The sequence below is a fragment of the Pseudochaenichthys georgianus genome, chromosome 8, assembly GCF_902827115.2.
Source record: "Pseudochaenichthys georgianus chromosome 8, fPseGeo1.2, whole genome shotgun sequence".
Lineage (NCBI taxonomy): Eukaryota > Metazoa > Chordata > Actinopteri > Perciformes > Channichthyidae > Pseudochaenichthys > Pseudochaenichthys georgianus.
In genome coordinates this window covers 31,085,444-31,104,114 of record NC_047510.2, presented here as the reverse complement: position 1 = coordinate 31,104,114, position 18,671 = coordinate 31,085,444, and the positions used below count along the sequence as shown (strand labels likewise).

General features: G+C 41.6%; 2 protein-coding genes across 2 annotated transcripts; both read right to left on the bottom strand.

The window, feature by feature from the left end:
* Positions 1–4,262: 4,262 nt before the first annotated feature.
* On the bottom strand, positions 4,263–8,486 carry LOC117450817 (tubulin alpha chain). Its single transcript, XM_034088797.2, has 4 exons — positions 8,462–8,486; positions 7,081–7,303; positions 6,666–6,814; positions 4,263–6,563 (listed from the first exon to the last, which is right to left on the bottom strand). The coding sequence occupies exons 1-4, from the start codon at positions 8,462–8,464 to the stop codon at positions 5,586–5,588; spliced, it is 1,353 nt and encodes a 450-aa protein (XP_033944688.1). The 5' UTR covers positions 8,465–8,486; the 3' UTR covers positions 4,263–5,585.
* A 5,880-nt stretch (positions 8,487–14,366) lies between these two features.
* Positions 14,367–17,621, bottom strand: LOC117450886 (tubulin alpha chain). The gene is made up of 4 exons (XM_034088893.2): positions 17,516–17,621; positions 16,137–16,359; positions 15,722–15,870; positions 14,367–15,619 (listed from the first exon to the last, which is right to left on the bottom strand). Exons 1-4 carry the CDS (start codon positions 17,516–17,518, stop codon positions 14,642–14,644), a joined length of 1,353 nt encoding a protein of 450 aa, XP_033944784.2. The 5' UTR covers positions 17,519–17,621; the 3' UTR covers positions 14,367–14,641.
* Positions 17,622–18,671: the final 1,050 nt, after the last annotated feature.

Sequence of the window (18,671 nt, the reverse complement as noted above, 5' to 3'; positions counted from 1 at the left end):
ACAACAGAGAAACATATTCTTCATGACCAAAGTTGGAATTGAAATAAAAAAGGAAAGTGAAACTTCTGCTCGTCTCCCTCTCCCTCTCCCTCCAGTCCACATTAATACTAATGATCCCAAAGATTGTATGAACTATGAAAAGATCTTAAAATCAATACAAATGTATTTATTATAAACGTTAGTCCTTAACATCTATCACTGTGTATATCACCATTCAAACATCTTTTAAAAGTTGAACAAACCCCACACAGCTCAGTGAAGACTGTGAAATGTTGACATTATTTGATCATTTCAGTAAAAACTAACGTTCATATTTCTCTTTTTGATTATAATACTGATGAATGTTCAAAACAAAGCACTTTGGCAACTTACCACATATGTTTTAAAATGCTTAATAAGCACCGTAACTTTCATGATATCATTTCTCATAATCGGTTGTTTCCGTGAACGGCCGACTGTTGAGTGACGGCAAATGCTGCGGCTGCAATGCATTGTGGGGCAGCATTTTCTCCTCTCCTCTCGTCAAGGGAGATCCAGTGGTTCCTAAGCTAAAGGAGGTGATAAAGGAAGTTTGAAACCTCCTTTCCTTTCATTCTCATCATTCTAGAGAATTCGAACGGCACTTATCATGGCTGCCACTGAGGGACTTCCGGGTCATTTCACTCCTTTAGGAAGGTTCCTAAGCTAAATGGACTATTTGACTTCAGCCCAGGGGGGTATACTGCGAAGCAGGATTTTCGCTTAGCCGGCTAAATTCAGGGAAAACTCCGGCTTTCCGGTCCTACGAAGCTGGTTCTCTTTTTAGCAGGCTAGATCTGGTAATATATGCTAAGCAGCTAACCTGGTCGGGACCAGGTTAGGTTGCAGGCTAAGAGCTCAACTCAGTGAAAGCACCGCCTGCTGACCAATCAGAGCTCAGTGTGCGGAGTTTAAAGCGATCAAGTCATATTACAGGAGAAAGGAAATACAGAAAAGCTGCCGTCGCAGGAAAGACGGCCGGCAAAAATCACCGACTGTGTGAACGTGAACATTAATAGAATATCACCTCCCATCTTCAGAGCAATCTGACTATTATAACATTAGCGTTAAGAAAGCTTACTTAAATATCTGCCACAACATAAGTAACCGGATCAGAGTACATTAAGTACAGTCCGCGGCATATCACATCATAATGTATCATATATCTCCTTATCTGAGTCAGCTGAGCCGTATCTGGCCGTGCAACACTCACAGTGACACATACTGTATGCAGAAGTATTATTTTAAGCAACACATAAGTTGACGAAACACTCGAGACAAATGTAATTGAAGTCAGATCGTGTTTTAGACGGGGCAGTGATATCATAAACCTGTTAATGTACGCATTCAAACACTTTTTCTTTTACCAGCTGTATTCACCTTGCAGGTGCAGCTCTGTGGCTTTGATCCTGGATAAAGTGTTTAAGTCATGGATGTTTAAAGTTTAACTTCTTCATTTTTGACTAGTATTAAAGTTCACTTTTCATTCAGGAAGTATGACGCTGCGCTGTCAGTGCGCTTCTCCATGTTTGTGATTGGTCGAATGCTCCAGATACCACCCCTTTCATGTGAACGCGCACCTCACTAGATAGGACACGGCTGGCTTGAGCGATCCACTTGATAATCAGCGTCGTAGGACAGTTTAGCGAGAGCGCGTATGTTTTGGATTAGGCCAACCGGCTAACTCAAACATATCCAGGTTGAACCAGCTTCGTAGTACAGGCCTCTGCTCAATTTGTACATCAACAAGTATACATATTAAGACAAGAAACAAAGGAACATATGTGATTCAGTACAAGACAAAATATATTATCTACATAAAAAGCCCTAACCTTGTGATAGATCTTGTTATGTACATGTGAATAAAGAAAAAGCTGTAAACGCAGGAACACAGGAGGCCTATTTTCAGAACAAATGCCCCCCCCCTCCTCTGTGTCGCCTCACACACACCTGCAGAGCTCACACACCTGCACAAAACAACCTCCACAAGCACAGGGGAAATGAACTATGGCTGCTGCTGCTCCACACACACACACACACACACACACACACACACACACACACACACACACACACACACACACACACACACACACACACACACACACACACACACACACACACACACACACACACACACACACACACACACACACACACACACACACACACACACACACACACACACACACACAGGCCAAGCTTCCCTGCCAGTGAGTGTTTTGCTGGCGTGGCAATAAAAGACTATCAAAGGGAAGCAGTCTCAGCAGAATCACAGGCGGGGGGCTGAGGTGCGATGGAATACATTTCCCCAACTCACAACACACTTGATCCTCGTGTGTGTGTGTGTGTGTGTGTGTGTGTGTGTGTGTGTGTGTGTGTGTGTGTGTGTGTGTGTGTGTGTGTGTGTGTGTGTGTGTGTGTGTGTGTGTGTGTGTGTGTGTGTGTGCGCCCTGACTTATTGCTTGAATACATGAATTCATCAGAGGTGGAAAAAGTTCTCAGATTTAGCAATACTGCAGAGTAGAAATACTCTGTTTCAAGTACAGATCCTGTATTGAATGGTTCTCAAATAGAATAGAAGTGCATTAAAGTATTATTAAAGTAACAAATAGTAGTAAAGTGTTTTATAATTTATGCATGAATTATTATTATTAGTATTCCTTTTGTTAACTTCTTGTTATCTTTAAATAAACTGTTGTTATTTCTTGGATTATTTGATTGTTTATTTTGTTCTTTTTTTTTTTTTACAGTTATTATTATTTATTTATATTTGATCTGCTATTAATAGTTATTTATTCAGTAAATCATTTTTTGTATGTACTTTTAAATGAAGTCTTATCTATGCTGTGGTGTCACACACAGAAACAGGATGTTATGATGCCTGGAGGGTGGAGCAGCACCATCCATCATATTCTCTGCCATGTGCAAATAGGATACTTCCCCAATATTTAAAACAAGCTTTCTTTAAAGGCAGCTAGATCTAGTTACTTCTGTTCAAACTGACGGCTGATTTATTACTTTTAAATGTTCACTTAAAGGTAGGGTAAAACTTCAGAAACACTTTTTGTTATATTCCATGGAATGTTCTTAACATCCCGATAGCAATGGATATATGAAATGCTTTGACAATAAATACATTACAACATTTCATCTGTGGAAGCCGTGGCCAATCATCTGAGCCGGCCCGGCTAAAGTAACTGGATGGCCTACCTGCCTGTCAGCCTTCCATCTGGGCACAAACTGATCTCGTGCCCTCATTGGTCATGTGCGCGTTCGTGTGTGTTGGAGGAGGGGCTCTTTGAGGAAGTCTGAAGGAAGGGGCAGATTTTTTTCGGCTTCGTACTTTCAAATTCTAGCGCACTCGAGCTGGTTTCTCCATTCTTACCTACCCCACCTTTAATTGTATAATGTGCTTTTCTATATCTCTGGCACTAGTTCCAAATTCATGCCATGCTGTCCGTTTAAAAATCCTGATAATACGATAACATTTAAATTAATTGTATCATCAAAGGAGGCAAATTCACACCTACAGAAGAGGACCAGTGCCACAAATGAAAAACATATTGAGATCTGGCCAAAAGTTTTATCACGTACCTGAATAAACAATTTCACTTTTGCCTTTTGTCACACTTCATTTCTGGATGTAAATAGAAATGGACCTTTGTCGCCATCTGCTGACTAAACCGTGGAACTGCTGTGAATTCAAAATCAGGGTACTAACACACCAGTATTTTACTATAGTATTTCAATTTAACGCTATATTAAAGGGTACTTTTCAGATTTAGATTTGTTAACAAAGTATAAATTAAATAAACCGACATGTATTGGTTTCAATAAAGAAGAAGTATATAGAGTAATTACAATTATTTCCATCTCGCTAGCAGTGAAAGATCATAATCCAGTAATTTAATATATAGGTTTCTGAACGGGGCTCTTGTGCTTACCTTTCCTTTGGTACTTGCAGTAGATTTCGATGTAAATATTTACTTTTACTAGTAACTTGAGGTTTTTTTTTAATGTAATGTTGACGCCTTTACTTTATTTTAAAGACTTTGTGTTTAACAAGTTTAAATCCTCTAAAGCTACTCGACCTTTAACTGCGGCACTAATACACACGCAATACTGATGCATTTTCTTTTAAGTGTCTATATATTTTTTAAATGTACTTTTACCTTTTCAATAAGAGTTGGAATTTACATTCACCTTCATGTAAAGTCATTCAATGAAGACAGAGTCAGAGGTCATGTCGGAACCCAAGTGAACTTTATTGGGATTGTTTACAAAGCCGTAACATTTGGAATGACTCAAAATAAAATAATAAAAATGAACTTTTTTTTTTAAAGTCCTGAGATGCAACACCTGGGGGGTATACTGCGAAGCAGGATTTTCGCTTAGCCGGCTAAATTCAGAGCAAACTCCGGCTTTCCGGTCATCCGAAGCTGGTTCTCTTTTTAGCAGGCTAGATCTCCATGGTAATATATGCTAAGCAGCTAACCTGGTCGGGACCAGGTTAGGTTGCAGGCTAAGAGATCAACTCAGTGAAAGCACTGCCTGCTGACCAATCAGAGCTCAGTGTGCGGAGTTTAAAGCGATCAAGTCATATTACAGGAGAAAGGAAATACAGAAAAGCTGCCGTCGCAGGAAAGACGGCCGGCAAAAATCACCGACTGTGTGAACGTGAACATTAATAGAATATCACCTCCATCTTCAGAGCAATCTGACTATTATAACATTAGCGTTAAGAAAGCTTAATTAAATATCTGCCACAACATAAGTAACCGGATCAGAGTACATTAAGTACAGTCCGCGGCATATCACTTCATAATTCATCATATATCTCCTGATCTGAGTCAGCTGAGCCGTATCTGGCCGTGCAACACTCACAGTGTCACATACTGTATGCAGAAGTATTATTTTAAGCAACACATTAAGTTGACGAAACACTCGAGACAAATGTAATTAAAGTCAGATCGTGTTTTAGACGGGGCAGTGATATCATAAACCTGTTAATGTACGCATTCAAACACTTGTTCTTTTACCAGCTGTATTCACCTTGCAGGTGCAGCTATGTGGCTTTGATCCTGGTGGATCAAGTGTTTAATTCATGGATGTTTAAAGTTTAACTTCTTCATTTTTGACTAGTATTAAAGTTCACTTTTCATTCAGGAAGTATGACGCTGCGCTGTCAGTGCGCTTCTCCATGTTTGTGATTGGTCGAATGCTCCAGATACCACCCCTTTCATGTGAACGCGCACCTAACTAGATAGGACACGGCTGGCTTGAGCGATCCACTTGATAACCAGCGTCGTAGTACAGTTTAGCGAGAGCGCGTATGTTTTGGATTAGGCCAACCGGCTAACTCAAACATATCCAGGTTAGGTTGAACCAGCTTCGTAGCATAGGCCCCTGATCCCTGGGGAGATTTTTTTTAACCTGGCAAAAACATAACTGTCTCCTGCCATCAATGTGTGTGTGTGTGTGTGTGTGTGTGTGTGTGTTGTTTTGAAAAGAGCTGAAGTTGGACAATGGAGGGTCAGAGTCTTCACCACAGATGGTTCAGTGGCTTAGTACTCCTCCCCTTCTTCTCCTTCGTCCCCCACGGTGTCGGTGCCCACCTCCTCATAATCCTTCTCCAGGGCGGCCATATCCTCTCTGGCCTCAGAGAACTCTCCCTCCTCCATCCCCTCTCCAACGTACCAGTGGACGAAGGCCCTCTTGGCGTACATCAGGTCGAACTTGTGGTCCAGGCGAGCCCAGGCCTCTGCGATGGCGGTGGTGTTGCTCAGCATGCACACGGCCCTCTGCACCTTGGCCAGGTCTCCTCCAGGAACCACGGTAGGGGGCTGGTAGTTGATACCCACCTTGAAGCCAGTGGGACACCAGTCCACAAACTGGATGGTGCGCTTGGTTTTGATGGTGGCGATGGCAGAGTTGACATCTTTGGGCACCACATCACCACGGTACAGGAGGCAGCAGGCCATGTACTTGCCGTGGCGGGGGTCGCATTTCACCAACTGGTTGGCCGGCTCGAAACAGGCGTTGGTGATGTCAGCCACCGACAGCTGCTCGTGGTAGGCCTTCTCTGCGGAGATAACTGGGGCGTAGGTGGCCAGAGGGAAGTGGATACGAGGGTAGGGCACCAAGTTGGTCTGGAACTCAGTCAGATCCACATTCAAGGCACCATCGAAGCGCAGGGAGGCGGTGATGGAGGAGACGATCTGTCCAATCAGCCTGTTGAGGTTGGTGTAGGTAGGGCGCTCGATGTCCAGGTTCCTGCGGCAGATGTCGTAGATGGCCTCATTGTCCACCATGAAGGCACAGTCGGAGTGCTCCAGGGTGGTGTGGGTGGTCAGGATGGAGTTGTAGGGCTCCACCACAGCGGTGGACACCTGGGGGGCGGGGTAAACCGCAAACTCAAGCTTGGACTTCTTGCCGTAGTCGACAGAGAGACGCTCCATCAGCAAGGAGGTGAAGCCAGAGCCGGTTCCTCCTCCAAAGGAGTGGAAGATCAGGAAACCCTGGAGCCCTGTGCACTGGTCAGCCTGGAAATAAGGGATAATGGTTTTAAATGTTTTGCCATCAATCGAAATATGTTTTTATTTTAAAGGCTTCACTTGCAACATGTAATGAGATGAAGAGTTCACCAGTTTGCGAGTCCTGTCAAGCACCAGGTCGATGATCTCCTTGCCGACGGTGTAGTGACCGCGGGCGTAGTTGTTGGCTGCGTCCTCCTTACCGGTGATCAGCTGCTCGGGGTGGAAGAGCTGGCGGTAGGTTCCTGTACGGACTTCATCTGAGGAACAACACGGGTACAGTCATGGGTATTGAACCAGAATAATCCAGAATATTTTAGATACACGTCTATTCTACTGTAGATATTATATTTGCTGTTTATCGATTTTATTTTATTATTTATATATTTTAATGCCTGAACACACTGCTGCGGCAACAAAATAATTTCCCTATTTGGGTTCAATAAGCATCTATTTATCCGTCTGTCCTACCCGTCTTCTTCAAAAATATGATTTCACGTTTAAATACAAATATATGTATCCTTACCGATTACAGTGGGCTCCAGGTCCACAAAGACGGCTCTGGGGACGTGTTTGCCGGCTCCAGTCTCGCTGAAGAAGGTGTTGAAGGAGTCGTCTCCTCCTCCGATGGTCTTGTCACTCGGCATCTGACCGTCAGGCTGGATGCCGTGCTCCAGGCAGTAGAGCTCCCAGCAGGCATTGCCCATCTGGACTCCGGCCTGGCCGACATGCATAGAGATACACTCACGCTGTGGAGGAGAGACAAACGGTTATTTTATTAAAGAGACCGTCTTTTGAGCAGATTACATTTTCGAATTTGAAATTCCATGTCAGTTTATACAGTGCAATCACTGACCTCCAGTACTACAACGTATGTTAATACAAACAGTTTCCATGTGTCAATTTGACAAATAAAACACAACTGGACTCAACTCTAAAATTGTGATTTATCGCAATTAAATTAACCAATTACCAACACTATCTACACTATTAGATATACAGTCACAGGGATACATTTAAAAAGGTTGGGAGGGAGGGGTACATTACAATATGGCCAACGAGCATAAGTTTCACTTTCCTTTTTTATTTAAATTCCAACTTTGGTCATGAAGAATATGTTTCTCTGTTGTCCACGTTCATAAAGCAACAGCATCAGAGCACGGTGCAGAGTCTCTAGATGAGTTTACAGTAGTCCCTCGTTCTTATTAAACATCCATGTAGTCCGTTGTATAGAAAACTGTAGTTTCCATCGTTTCCCCACAGCAGCAGACGCACAAAATAACGTCCGCTGGCGCATCATAAACACTCAGATAGGGAAAGTGCAGTCGGATTCTCTAAAGTATTGTCCTATCCACTATCCCTTAACGTTTCACTCAGAGGTCAAGGAATATACGATAGGGTTAGAACTTAGGAGCTGATTTTTGGACTATTCGACTGCAGCCCTAGTGACTTTGTGCCGAGTCACGTGTTCCTGTCTGCCCCTCCCAAAACGAGCAACATCTCTCCTCACTGCTGCAAAGCCCTGCCTTCTGTAACGTTCATGGACAGGTCGTTATCTGATGCAGTCTTCTAGCTCGCCGGGTTACAGTAATGCCCAGCCTTATGTCTTCCAAACCCACAAAGATGGGGAAACAGTTTTTCGCATACCGTTTTATACTGTATGCTTTTATTCCTATTAGATTGGAGTGAGAAAAATCCCCAGATGTCGATACCTTATCTTTGACTGTAGTTTAAAGCGATGAAAGTTACGTTTTAACGGCTAATTTCAACCGTTATGATTTAAACTGCGCCAACTGTTTGGACTAAAGCTATCTCAATTTAGGCACATAAACGGGATTTCAACGGCAAAAAATGTAATTACCGGTAGTTTTATTATTTATATAATTGTTTTGCTCGTCAGTACTCACCATTTTTGTAGGATTTTTCTCCTTGCTTATTTTCGACACTGAAGAATCGGTTGTTGAAGGCTGTAGTGAAAAGGAGGCGAGGAGCTGCCTATATTTATAATTTTCTGAGGGGGCGGAGACACAGCGGCGGTTTACATTTCTTTCTGGCGCGAGCAAACGCTGGGCAGAGGTGCATTCAGGCACGGCTCGAAATAGTCCGACCCTACATGTTAGCTGTGTCATCTAAAATAACTGTTTTTAATTTTCGTTCTATTGAACGTCCAGAAACGTTTGAATTAATATCAGCAGTTATTGTTTCATCGTCTAAAAAAGTGTATTATATATTCACCCCATGCAAAGGTTTTAGGCTTCTATTTATGTCGGGCCTGAATTGGAAAAGGCATGAAAATATCACACACACATAGGGTTGAATTATTTTGTTTCTAATCTAAACAACACACAAGCTGAACATTTCCCCATAATTTATGGAATATCAAAAGCTAAAACTACAAGTTTGTTTTCATTGTATTTTGAACCTGAAAGTTACTAGAATACACACAAACAATCTTATTTGTGATCTCTGAAGTTCGGAAGGCGAATGTAGGAGAAGCAATTGAAGGCAGCATTATTCAAATAACAAACTATCGAAGGCCGGACAATAAAAAAAACAAATTCTTCACAGGTTATAAGGGAGACAACTTCATGTTGTCTGTTGGGCTATGATAGTAAAACAACACATGTTTGCCCTAATATGCCAGCCTACCTCAAGCAGGGAAGCTCTCATAGTGTCATCAGTAATGTCTTCAATGATGGCTTCAATGTTGGTGTTTTTCATTCCAGTAAGGTGCTGGTAGAGCGTCTCTGACAGGAAGCGGGGGCCTGGACCACCATGAACTATAGAAGTTGCAATCATCCTCCCAGCATGAAAGTATTCGTCATCTTTTGCAGCTGTTGATATTTTTTGTCAAATTATTATCACGTTAACCAACCGTTGCCACGTTATCATAAAGATATACAGTATAAGATAATGTAATTGTCACGTAAATCCAGCTGAAAAATCCATAAGCAGCTCCTATATTTACAGTACAGTATTGAACATAAGACAGATTTGCGAACATCATTACCTGCATTGTCGAACGTGAGGAATTTCCTGTCCTGTGGACCATCAAATATTCTTCTCATTCTCAGGCATTCCATTAGGAGGGTCAGGAACTCCCGCTCGGGACCACCAGTGTCCACTCCATCCTCAGTTTGTCCCTCATCGTCAGTAAACTTGACCTGCATCTGATGAGAGGGGTCGAATGAGGCCCGTTTGAAGCCGCGGATTGCTCCATCCCATACATTGGATCGGTTCATATTAAACCTGCTGCAAGAGGTATTTTTAATTTTTGCAGAGAGTTCTGCAACAACGTCTGGCGCAGTCAGGTATTCTGTGCTGGGAAAGACAAAGTGATGTATTGTAATATTAAATGATGAAGCTAGTAATAAGATTTACAGTATAGAATAAAAAAAATGAAGTGGTAAAAGTAACAATTAATACCTTTCCTCTGCAGTTTGCTCCGTTGTCCTCTTCTGGCTCAGACTGGCTGTCGATAATGATCGGAGCATACACATTTGTGTAGTTGCTGCAGTGAGAAGACAGTTGAATAATTACTTTCAAATACATAGTATATGCATGACAGTCATATTTACAAAAGGATGTCGATCCTCTTCCTGTTTTTTTTTCAATACATTGGGTTCTAAACTGACAACAGCACTTTGTCATACTCCTGCACAATCCTTGTAAACATTTGAAATGGATGCAACAAACAATATCTGATCTTTGAAAAATATTGGTGGGTGTTTTTTGTATCGTCTTCACTAAGATGTCAGATGTTGTCGGTGTCCTTTGGAAATGTATGAAAGTATAATTGTTCTGCTTCCTGGCAATGCTACCCACTGTGATTGGAGTTTATACAAACAACCAAATGTACAAATAAAAATACACACCAAACAACTGTGTCACGATGCAACTGTCAACATCGTTTACCTATAGAAGGTGTTCTGACCCGGGGCAGACTGGACCTCTTCCTGGAATGGGGTTGGTGCTCCATCCTATTTTACCCAATAAATAATAATGATGCAGTTGATCTAATGACAGTGTCATTAGCACACAAAGGTATTTATTGATTTCATGTTCACAAATTCAAACCTACATGGTATAATTACATTTTTAATTAGTCTTACCCGATCAGACGCTGGTTGTGGGTGCCTGAGAGGTCTGATAAAGGTAAACAAAAATATATTCAAACTACTGTACTGTTAAAACATTCTGCTTCTTGTGGCACAAAATAATATGTTGACAATGTTTTATTTTACCCTGGCAAACTGTTGTCCATTCTGGGAGTGCTCTGTTCATTTGGAAAGTCCCACACCGGCATCCAACACACAAATGACTGAAATAAAATAAATTCACTTTAATTAAGAATAAATGCCACGATAGATCCAAACTGACCACGGTGTCAGCAAGACTGTCTCCAGATGGCAACTTTACAACAACCACACTGTCCTCGTCACTTGAAGAGGTTGTTCCAGTGTAACCTAAGAAAATAAAAGTGTCATGATTAATACTATAAAAATAATTGTTCCCCTACGTCTGTACCTATCATCAAATGTTGGTTTGAATCCTGAATTATTGGATTGACATCAATCAGGATTCAATCGAAACACAAAATGTTTGTGAAATGTACATTATATTGTTAACCGTCCTTTTCACTCTCACATTAGGATTTACATTGGGGCACAACAAACCAACATTGTTGTGAGAAAAAAGGTTAATTTAGAATTACAATCCTTAAGAGGGAATTTATATTTAGTTTGAACAGAAGGAAAGTTTGGAAGCTTTTGTTGATACTTAAATTCCATTTCTTCTGCCACTATTCATAAAAGACCATTTGACCTCATAAGTTCAACCACGAAGAGAAAGGAATGATGGGTGGAATGAATTGTGTTAAGAAATATAGACAGAACAATGTTATGCTGTATGTTTACATTTGAACTATTATACAGTTTAGTGCTTTAAACAAGGGGGAATATATGTCAGAAGCACTTACAACTGTTTTCAACGGCTTCAAGAGTACAGATGTACAACGTAATTCGTTGGTAGGGCTTTCCAATGGCCTCTTTGTACATCTGTACTGTGAAAGGGGTGTCCGTTCCGGGTATATTTGTTATCACCCTCGCATCAGGGTACAACAAGACATGGGCACCATCTTCCAAGTCCTGGTTAAAGGCTTTCTGCTTTTTTATGGCAGCAGCCAACAGTTCTTCACATGCCCATTGAGGTTCAACATTAAGGGGAAGTGACCTCCCTCTCACGGGTTTAAGGCAGCTATCCATCCTCCTCATTACTCCAACAGAAATCTGCAAAAAGACAATAACATGCAAATGAATAAAACGTTTTTTCGGACATTATATGAGAGTGTGGTGAGCAGATTTGAATTACAGATGTATTCATAATAGAAAACGTTGCATACCTTCACCAATTTCTGTTTCTTTTCATTTTTGGAGTTATGCCGTCCCTTTGTAAAAAAGGTCTTTCTCTCCCTCTTTTTTATTTCCCTATATTTCTGAAAGGACTCTACAGCTGAGCTTCCTGCTACAAAAAACAGGAATAAAACATTCATTACTCTTCATTATGTTCAATAGGAGTCTCATCCTCAATCCCTTCTGAGGAACATCTTATAACACATTCAACAGTAGGTAAGCCACATAGTTTAGAGATGTATTTGTATAATAACAGAATTCGAACTTTTAAACCAAGTTTTCTTTAAATACTTATTGTTTGGTAATAAAACGAACAACCTATTTACCTGCACTGGTGCTAGGCTGTGCACTTAGATGCGCACTAGTGGTGGGCATCTCCTCAGGGACTTTGTTAGCCACATCTTTTAGAAATGTGATGTCTCTGCCACAGACACCACAAAAGCCATGCGAAGATGTCACGCTGGAACCACAGAATGGACAGTACATCTGTGGAGAAATAAAATGTAGGACAGCTAGGTTAAGTCAAAAAGAGTGGATATTTTTCGGCTACCTAAATATTATAATAGTATTAAAGAACGGTCTTTCAATTAACTCATCAGAAGCCAACCTCCTGTCTATCCCATAGACTGTATATATAAAGGTCTATCCCCACACAAACCAAGCACCGAACCTGGGGGACAGAGCTGTCTCCATCGCTACCCCCTCCCTCTGGAACTCACTCCCATTAAACATCAGAGACTGCACCGACCCCCCCCCACCTTCAAAACACACCTCTTCAGACTGTCTTTTAATGTGGGAATAATGTTGTGTTGCTGTTTTAATATTTTAATTCAACTTTTTACATTTTATTTGATTTCCTTTTTATCACCGCATCGCATTTGCGGCTCAGTTGAGTCCCCCTCCACGAGGTGAGGGCGTGAGACCCCACCCAGTTTGTGTGATCTGCGTGTAGGGAGGGGTGTCCCGGTTCTATACTATATCTATATTATGTCAAGAGTTACATTTAGGTGCACAATGGCTCTTGCAAGCTCTTTTATCAAACACGCTAACGCTAGCTATATAAATATGACGCTCTATGTATAAAACAAAACAAAACGTACCTTCTTATATCTTTCTCCACTTAAATGAACTTTCTTTCCTCTTGTTCGTTCTCGTGTCTGGTCATACATCAATCTGTTCTACGTAGAGGCCTGAAGCACTTCCGGAATGTTTTTTTTTTGTAATGTCTTTTTTTTTGTAATGTGTTTTTCGGTTGTATGTGCTTTTGACTTTGCATATCGTTTTTGTATTTGCAGCGTTTTTCTGTTGCGTTTGTTTTCGGAGTTTGTGTGTTGTAGGTTTAGCTTGCATCATTTCTGTAAATGCAGCGTTTTTCTGTTGTATGTGTTTTCAGGGTTTGTTGGTTTTTCATTTCATTATTTGCCGGTGTTTCCTGCTTATGTGTGTGTTTTTGGCCGTTGTTTAGCGTTTGCACCTGCCGGCCACCGTAGTTTTCTCCATTCTTACCTACCCCACCTTTAATTGTATAATGTGCTACTTTTATTGTGTCTTTATCTGCACTTGTCTACATTTCCTCACTGTGGGATGTATAAAGGATTTTAATTATTTTTCTATATCTCTGGCACTAGTTCCAAATTCATGCCATGCTGTCCGTTTAAAAAGCCTGATACTACGATAACATTTAAATTAATTGTATCATCAAAGGAGGCAAATTCACACCTACAGAAGAGGACCAGTGCCACAAATGAAAAACATATTGAGATCTGGCCAAAAGTTTTATCACGTACCTGAATAAACAATTTCACTTTTGCCTTTTGTCGCACTTCATTTCTGGATGTAAATAGAAATGGACCTGCTGTGAATTCAAAATCAGGGTACTAACACACCAGTATTTTACTATAGTATTTCAATTTAACGCTATATTAAAGGTTACTTTTCAGATTTAGATTTGTTAACAAAGTATAAATCAAATAAACCGACATGTATTGGTTTCAATAAAGAAGAAGTATATAGAGTAATTACAATTATTTCCACCTCGCTAGCAGTGAAAGATCATAATCCAGTAATTTAATATATAGGTTTCTGAACGGGGCTCTTGTGCTTACCTTTCCTTTGGTACTTGCAGTAGATTTCGATGTAAATATTTACTTTTACTTATAACTTGAGGGTTTTTTTAATGTAATGTTGACGCCTTTACTGTATTTTAAAGACTTTGTGTTTAACAAGTTTAAATCCTCTAAAGCTACTCGACCTTTAACTGCGGCACTAATACACACGCAATACTGATGCATTTTCTTTTAAGTGTCTATATATTTTTTAAATGTACTTTTACCTTTTCAATAAGAGTTGGAATTTACATTCACCTTCATGTAAAGTCATTCAATGAAGACAGAGTCAGAGGTCATGTCGGAACCCAAGTGAACTTTATTGGGATTGTTTACAAAGCCGTAACATTTGGAATGACTCAAAATAAAATAATAAAAATGAACTTTTTTTTTTAAAGTCCTGAGATGCAACAGCTGATCCCTGGGGAGATTTTTTTTAACCTGGCAAAAACATGACTGTCTCCTGCCATCAATGTGTGTGTGTGTGTGTGTGTGTGTGTGTTGTTGTTTTGAAAAGAGCTGAAGTTGGACAATGGAGGGTCAGAGTCTTCACCACAGATGGTTCAGTGGCTTAGTACTCCTCCCCTTCTTCTCCTTCGTCCCCCACGGTGTCGGTGCCCACCTCCTCATAATCCTTCTCCAGGGCGGCCATATCCTCTCTGGCCTCAGAGAACTCTCCCTCCTCCATCCCCTCTCCAACGTACCAGTGGACGAAGGCCCTCTTGGCGTACATCAGGTCGAACTTGTGGTCCAGGCGAGCCCAGGCCTCTGCGATGGCGGTGGTGTTGCTCAGCATGCACACGGCCCTCTGCACCTTGGCCAGGTCTCCTCCAGGAACCACGGTAGGGGGCTGGTAGTTGATACCCACCTTGAAGCCAGTGGGACACCAGTCCACAAACTGGATGGTGCGCTTGGTTTTGATGGTGGCGATGGCAGAGTTGACATCTTTGGGCACCACATCACCACGGTACAGGAGGCAGCAGGCCATGTACTTGCCGTGGCGGGGGTCGCATTTCACCAACTGGTTGGCCGGCTCGAAACAGGCGTTGGTGATGTCAGCCACCGACAGCTGCTCGTGGTAGGCCTTCTCTGCGGAGATAACTGGGGCGTAGGTGGCCAGAGGGAAGTGGATACGAGGGTAGGGCACCAAGTTGGTCTGGAACTCAGTCAGATCCACATTCAAGGCACCATCGAAGCGCAGGGAGGCGGTGATGGAGGAGACGATCTGTCCAATCAGCCTGTTGAGGTTGGTGTAGGTAGGGCGCTCGATGTCCAGGTTCCTGCGGCAGATGTCGTAGATGGCCTCATTGTCCACCATGAAGGCACAGTCGGAGTGCTCCAGGGTGGTGTGGGTGGTCAGGATGGAGTTGTAGGGCTCCACCACAGCGGTGGACACCTGGGGGGCGGGGTAAACCGCAAACTCAAGCTTGGACTTCTTGCCGTAGTCGACAGAGAGACGCTCCATCAGCAAGGAGGTGAAGCCAGAGCCGGTTCCTCCTCCAAAGGAGTGGAAGATCAGGAAACCCTGGAGCCCTGTGCACTGGTCAGCCTGGAAATAAGGGATAATGGTTTTAAATGTTTTGCCATCAATCGAAATATGTTTTTATTTTAAAGGCTTCACTTGCAACATGTAATGAGATGAAGAGTTCACCAGTTTGCGAGTCCTGTCAAGCACCAGGTCGATGATCTCCTTGCCGACGGTGTAGTGACCGCGGGCGTAGTTGTTGGCTGCGTCCTCCTTACCGGTGATCAGCTGCTCGGGGTGGAAGAGCTGGCGGTAGGTTCCTGTACGGACTTCATCTGAGGAACAACACGGGTACAGTCATGGGTATTGAACCAGAATAATCCGGAATATTTTAGATACACGTCTATTCTACTGTAGATATTATATTTGCTGTTTATCGATTTTATTTTATTATTTATATATTTTAATGCCTGAACACACTGCTGCGGCAACAAAATAATTTCCCTATTTGGGTTCAATAAGCATCTATTTATCCGTCTGTCCTACCCGTCTTCTTCAAAAATATGATTTCACGTTTAAATACAAATATATGTATCCTTACCGATTACAGTGGGCTCCAGGTCCACAAAGACGGCTCTGGGGACGTGTTTGCCGGCTCCAGTCTCGCTGAAGAAGGTGTTGAAGGAGTCGTCTCCTCCTCCGATGGTCTTGTCACTCGGCATCTGACCGTCAGGCTGGATGCCGTGCTCCAGGCAGTAGAGCTCCCAGCAGGCATTGCCCATCTGGACTCCGGCCTGGCCGACATGCATAGAGATACACTCACGCTGTGGAGGAGAGACAAACGGTTATTTTATTAAAGAGACCGTCTTTTGAGCAGATTACATTTTCGAATTTGAAATTCCATGTCAGTTTATACAGTGCAATCACTGACCTCCAGTACTACAACGTATGTTAATACAAACAGTTTCCATGTGTCAATTTGACAAATAAAACACAACTGGACTCAACTCTAAAATTGTGATTTATCGCAATTAAATTAACCAATTACCAACACTATCTACACTATTAGATATACAGTCACAGGATACATTTAAAAAGGTTGGGAGGGAGGGGTACATTACAATATGGCCAACGAGCATAAGTTTCACTTTCCTTTTTTATTTAAATTCCAACTTTGGTCATGAAGAATATGTTTCTCTGTTGTCCACGTTCATAAAGCAACAGCATCAGAGCACGGTGCAGAGTCTCTAGATGAGTTTACAGTAGTCCCTCGTTCTTATTAAACATCCATGTAGTCCGTTGTATAGAAAACTGTAGTTTCCATCGTTTCCCCACAGCAGCAGACGCACAAAATAACGTCCGCTGGCGCATCATAAACACTCAGATAGGGAAAGTGCAGTCGGATTCTCTAAAGTATTGTCCTATCCACTATCCCTTAACGTTTCACTCAGAGGTCAAGGAATATACGATAGGGTTAGAACTTAGGAGCTGATTTTTGGACTATTCGACTGCAGCCCTAGTGACTTTGTGCCGAGTCACGTGTTCCTGTCTGCCCCTCCCAAAACGAGCAACATCTCTCCTCACTGCTGCAAAGCCCTGCCTTCTGTAACGTTCATGGACAGGTCGTTATCTGATGCAGTCTTCTAGCTCGCCGGGTTACAGTAATGCCCAGCCTTATGTCTTCCAAACCCACAAAGATGGGAAAACAGTTTTTCGCATACCGTTTATACTGTATGCTTTTATTCCTATTAAATTGGAGTGAGAAAAATCCCCAGATGTCGATACAGTATCTTTGACTGTAGTTTAAAGCGATGAAAGTTCCGTTTTAAAGGCTAATTTCAACCGTTATGATTTAAACTGCGCCAACTGTTTGGACTAAAGCTATCTCAATTTAGGCACATAAACGGGATTTCAACGGCAAAAAATGTAATTACCGGTAGTTTTATTATTTATATAATTGTTTTGTTCGTCAGTACTCACCATTTTTGTAGGATCTTTCTCCTTGCTTCTTTTCGACACTGAAGAATCGGTTGTTGAAGGCTGTAGTGAAAAGGAGGCGAGGAGCTGCCTATATTTATAATTTTCTGAGGGGGCGGAGACACAGCGGCGGTTTAAATTTCTTTCTGGCGCGAGCAAACGCTGGGCAGAGGTGCATTCAGGCACAGCTCGAAATAGTCCGACCCTACATGTTAGCTGTGTCATCTAAAATAACTGTTTTTAATTTTCGTTCTATTGAACGTCCAGAAACGTTTGAATTAATATCAGCAGTTATTGTTTCATCGTCTAAAAAAGTGTATTATATATTCACCCCATGCAAAGGTTTTAGGCTTCTATTTATGTCGGGCCTGAATTGGAAAAGGCATGAAAATATCACACACACATAGAGTTGAATTATTTTGTTTCTAATCTAAACAACACACAAGCTGAACATTTCCCCATAATTTATAGAATATCAAAAGCTAAAACTACAAGTTTGTTTTCATTGTATTTTGAACCTGAAAGTTACTAGAATACACACAAACAATCTTATTTGTGATCTCTGAAGATCGGAAGGCGAATGTAGGAGAAGCAATTGAAGGCAGCATTATTCAAATAACAAACTATCGAAGGCCGGACAATAAAAAAAACAAATTCTTCACAGGTTATAAGGGAGACAACTTCATGTTGTCTGTTGGGCTGTGATAGTAAAACAACATAACCAACATTGTTGTGAGAAAAAAGGTTAATTTAGAATTACAATCCTTAAGAGGGAATTTATATTTAGTTTGAACAGAAGGAAAGTTTGGAAGCTTTTGTTGATACTTAAATTCCATTTCTTCTGCCACTATTCATAAAAGACCATTTTACCTCATAAGTTCAACCACGAAGAGAAAGGAATGATGGGTGGAATGAATTGTGTTAAGAAATATAGACAGAACAATGTTATTCTGTATGTTTACATTTGAACTATTATACAGTTTAGTGCTTTAAACAAGGGGGAATATATGTCAGAAGCACTTACAACTGTTTTCAACGGCTTCAAGAGTACAGATGTACAACGTAATTCGTTGGTAGGGCTTTCCAATGGCCTCTTTGTACATCTGTACTGTGAAAGGGGTGTCCGTTCCGGGTATATTTGTTATCACCCTCGCATCAG

Bases quoted from the DNA above. Each gene is read 5' to 3' on its own strand.
- LOC117450817 (XM_034088797.2), bottom strand. The intron at 6,815-7,080 runs GTAAGGATACAT...GTTGTTCCTCAG, and splicing joins CCTGGAGCCCACTGTAATCG to ATGAAGTCCGTACAGGAACC. The intron at 6,564-6,665 runs GTGAACTCTTCA...CCTTATTTCCAG, and splicing joins TTGACAGGACTCGCAAACTG to GCTGACCAGTGCACAGGGCT.
- LOC117450886 (XM_034088893.2), bottom strand. The intron at 15,871-16,136 runs GTAAGGATACAT...GTTGTTCCTCAG, and splicing joins CCTGGAGCCCACTGTAATCG to ATGAAGTCCGTACAGGAACC. The intron at 15,620-15,721 runs GTGAACTCTTCA...CCTTATTTCCAG, and splicing joins TTGACAGGACTCGCAAACTG to GCTGACCAGTGCACAGGGCT.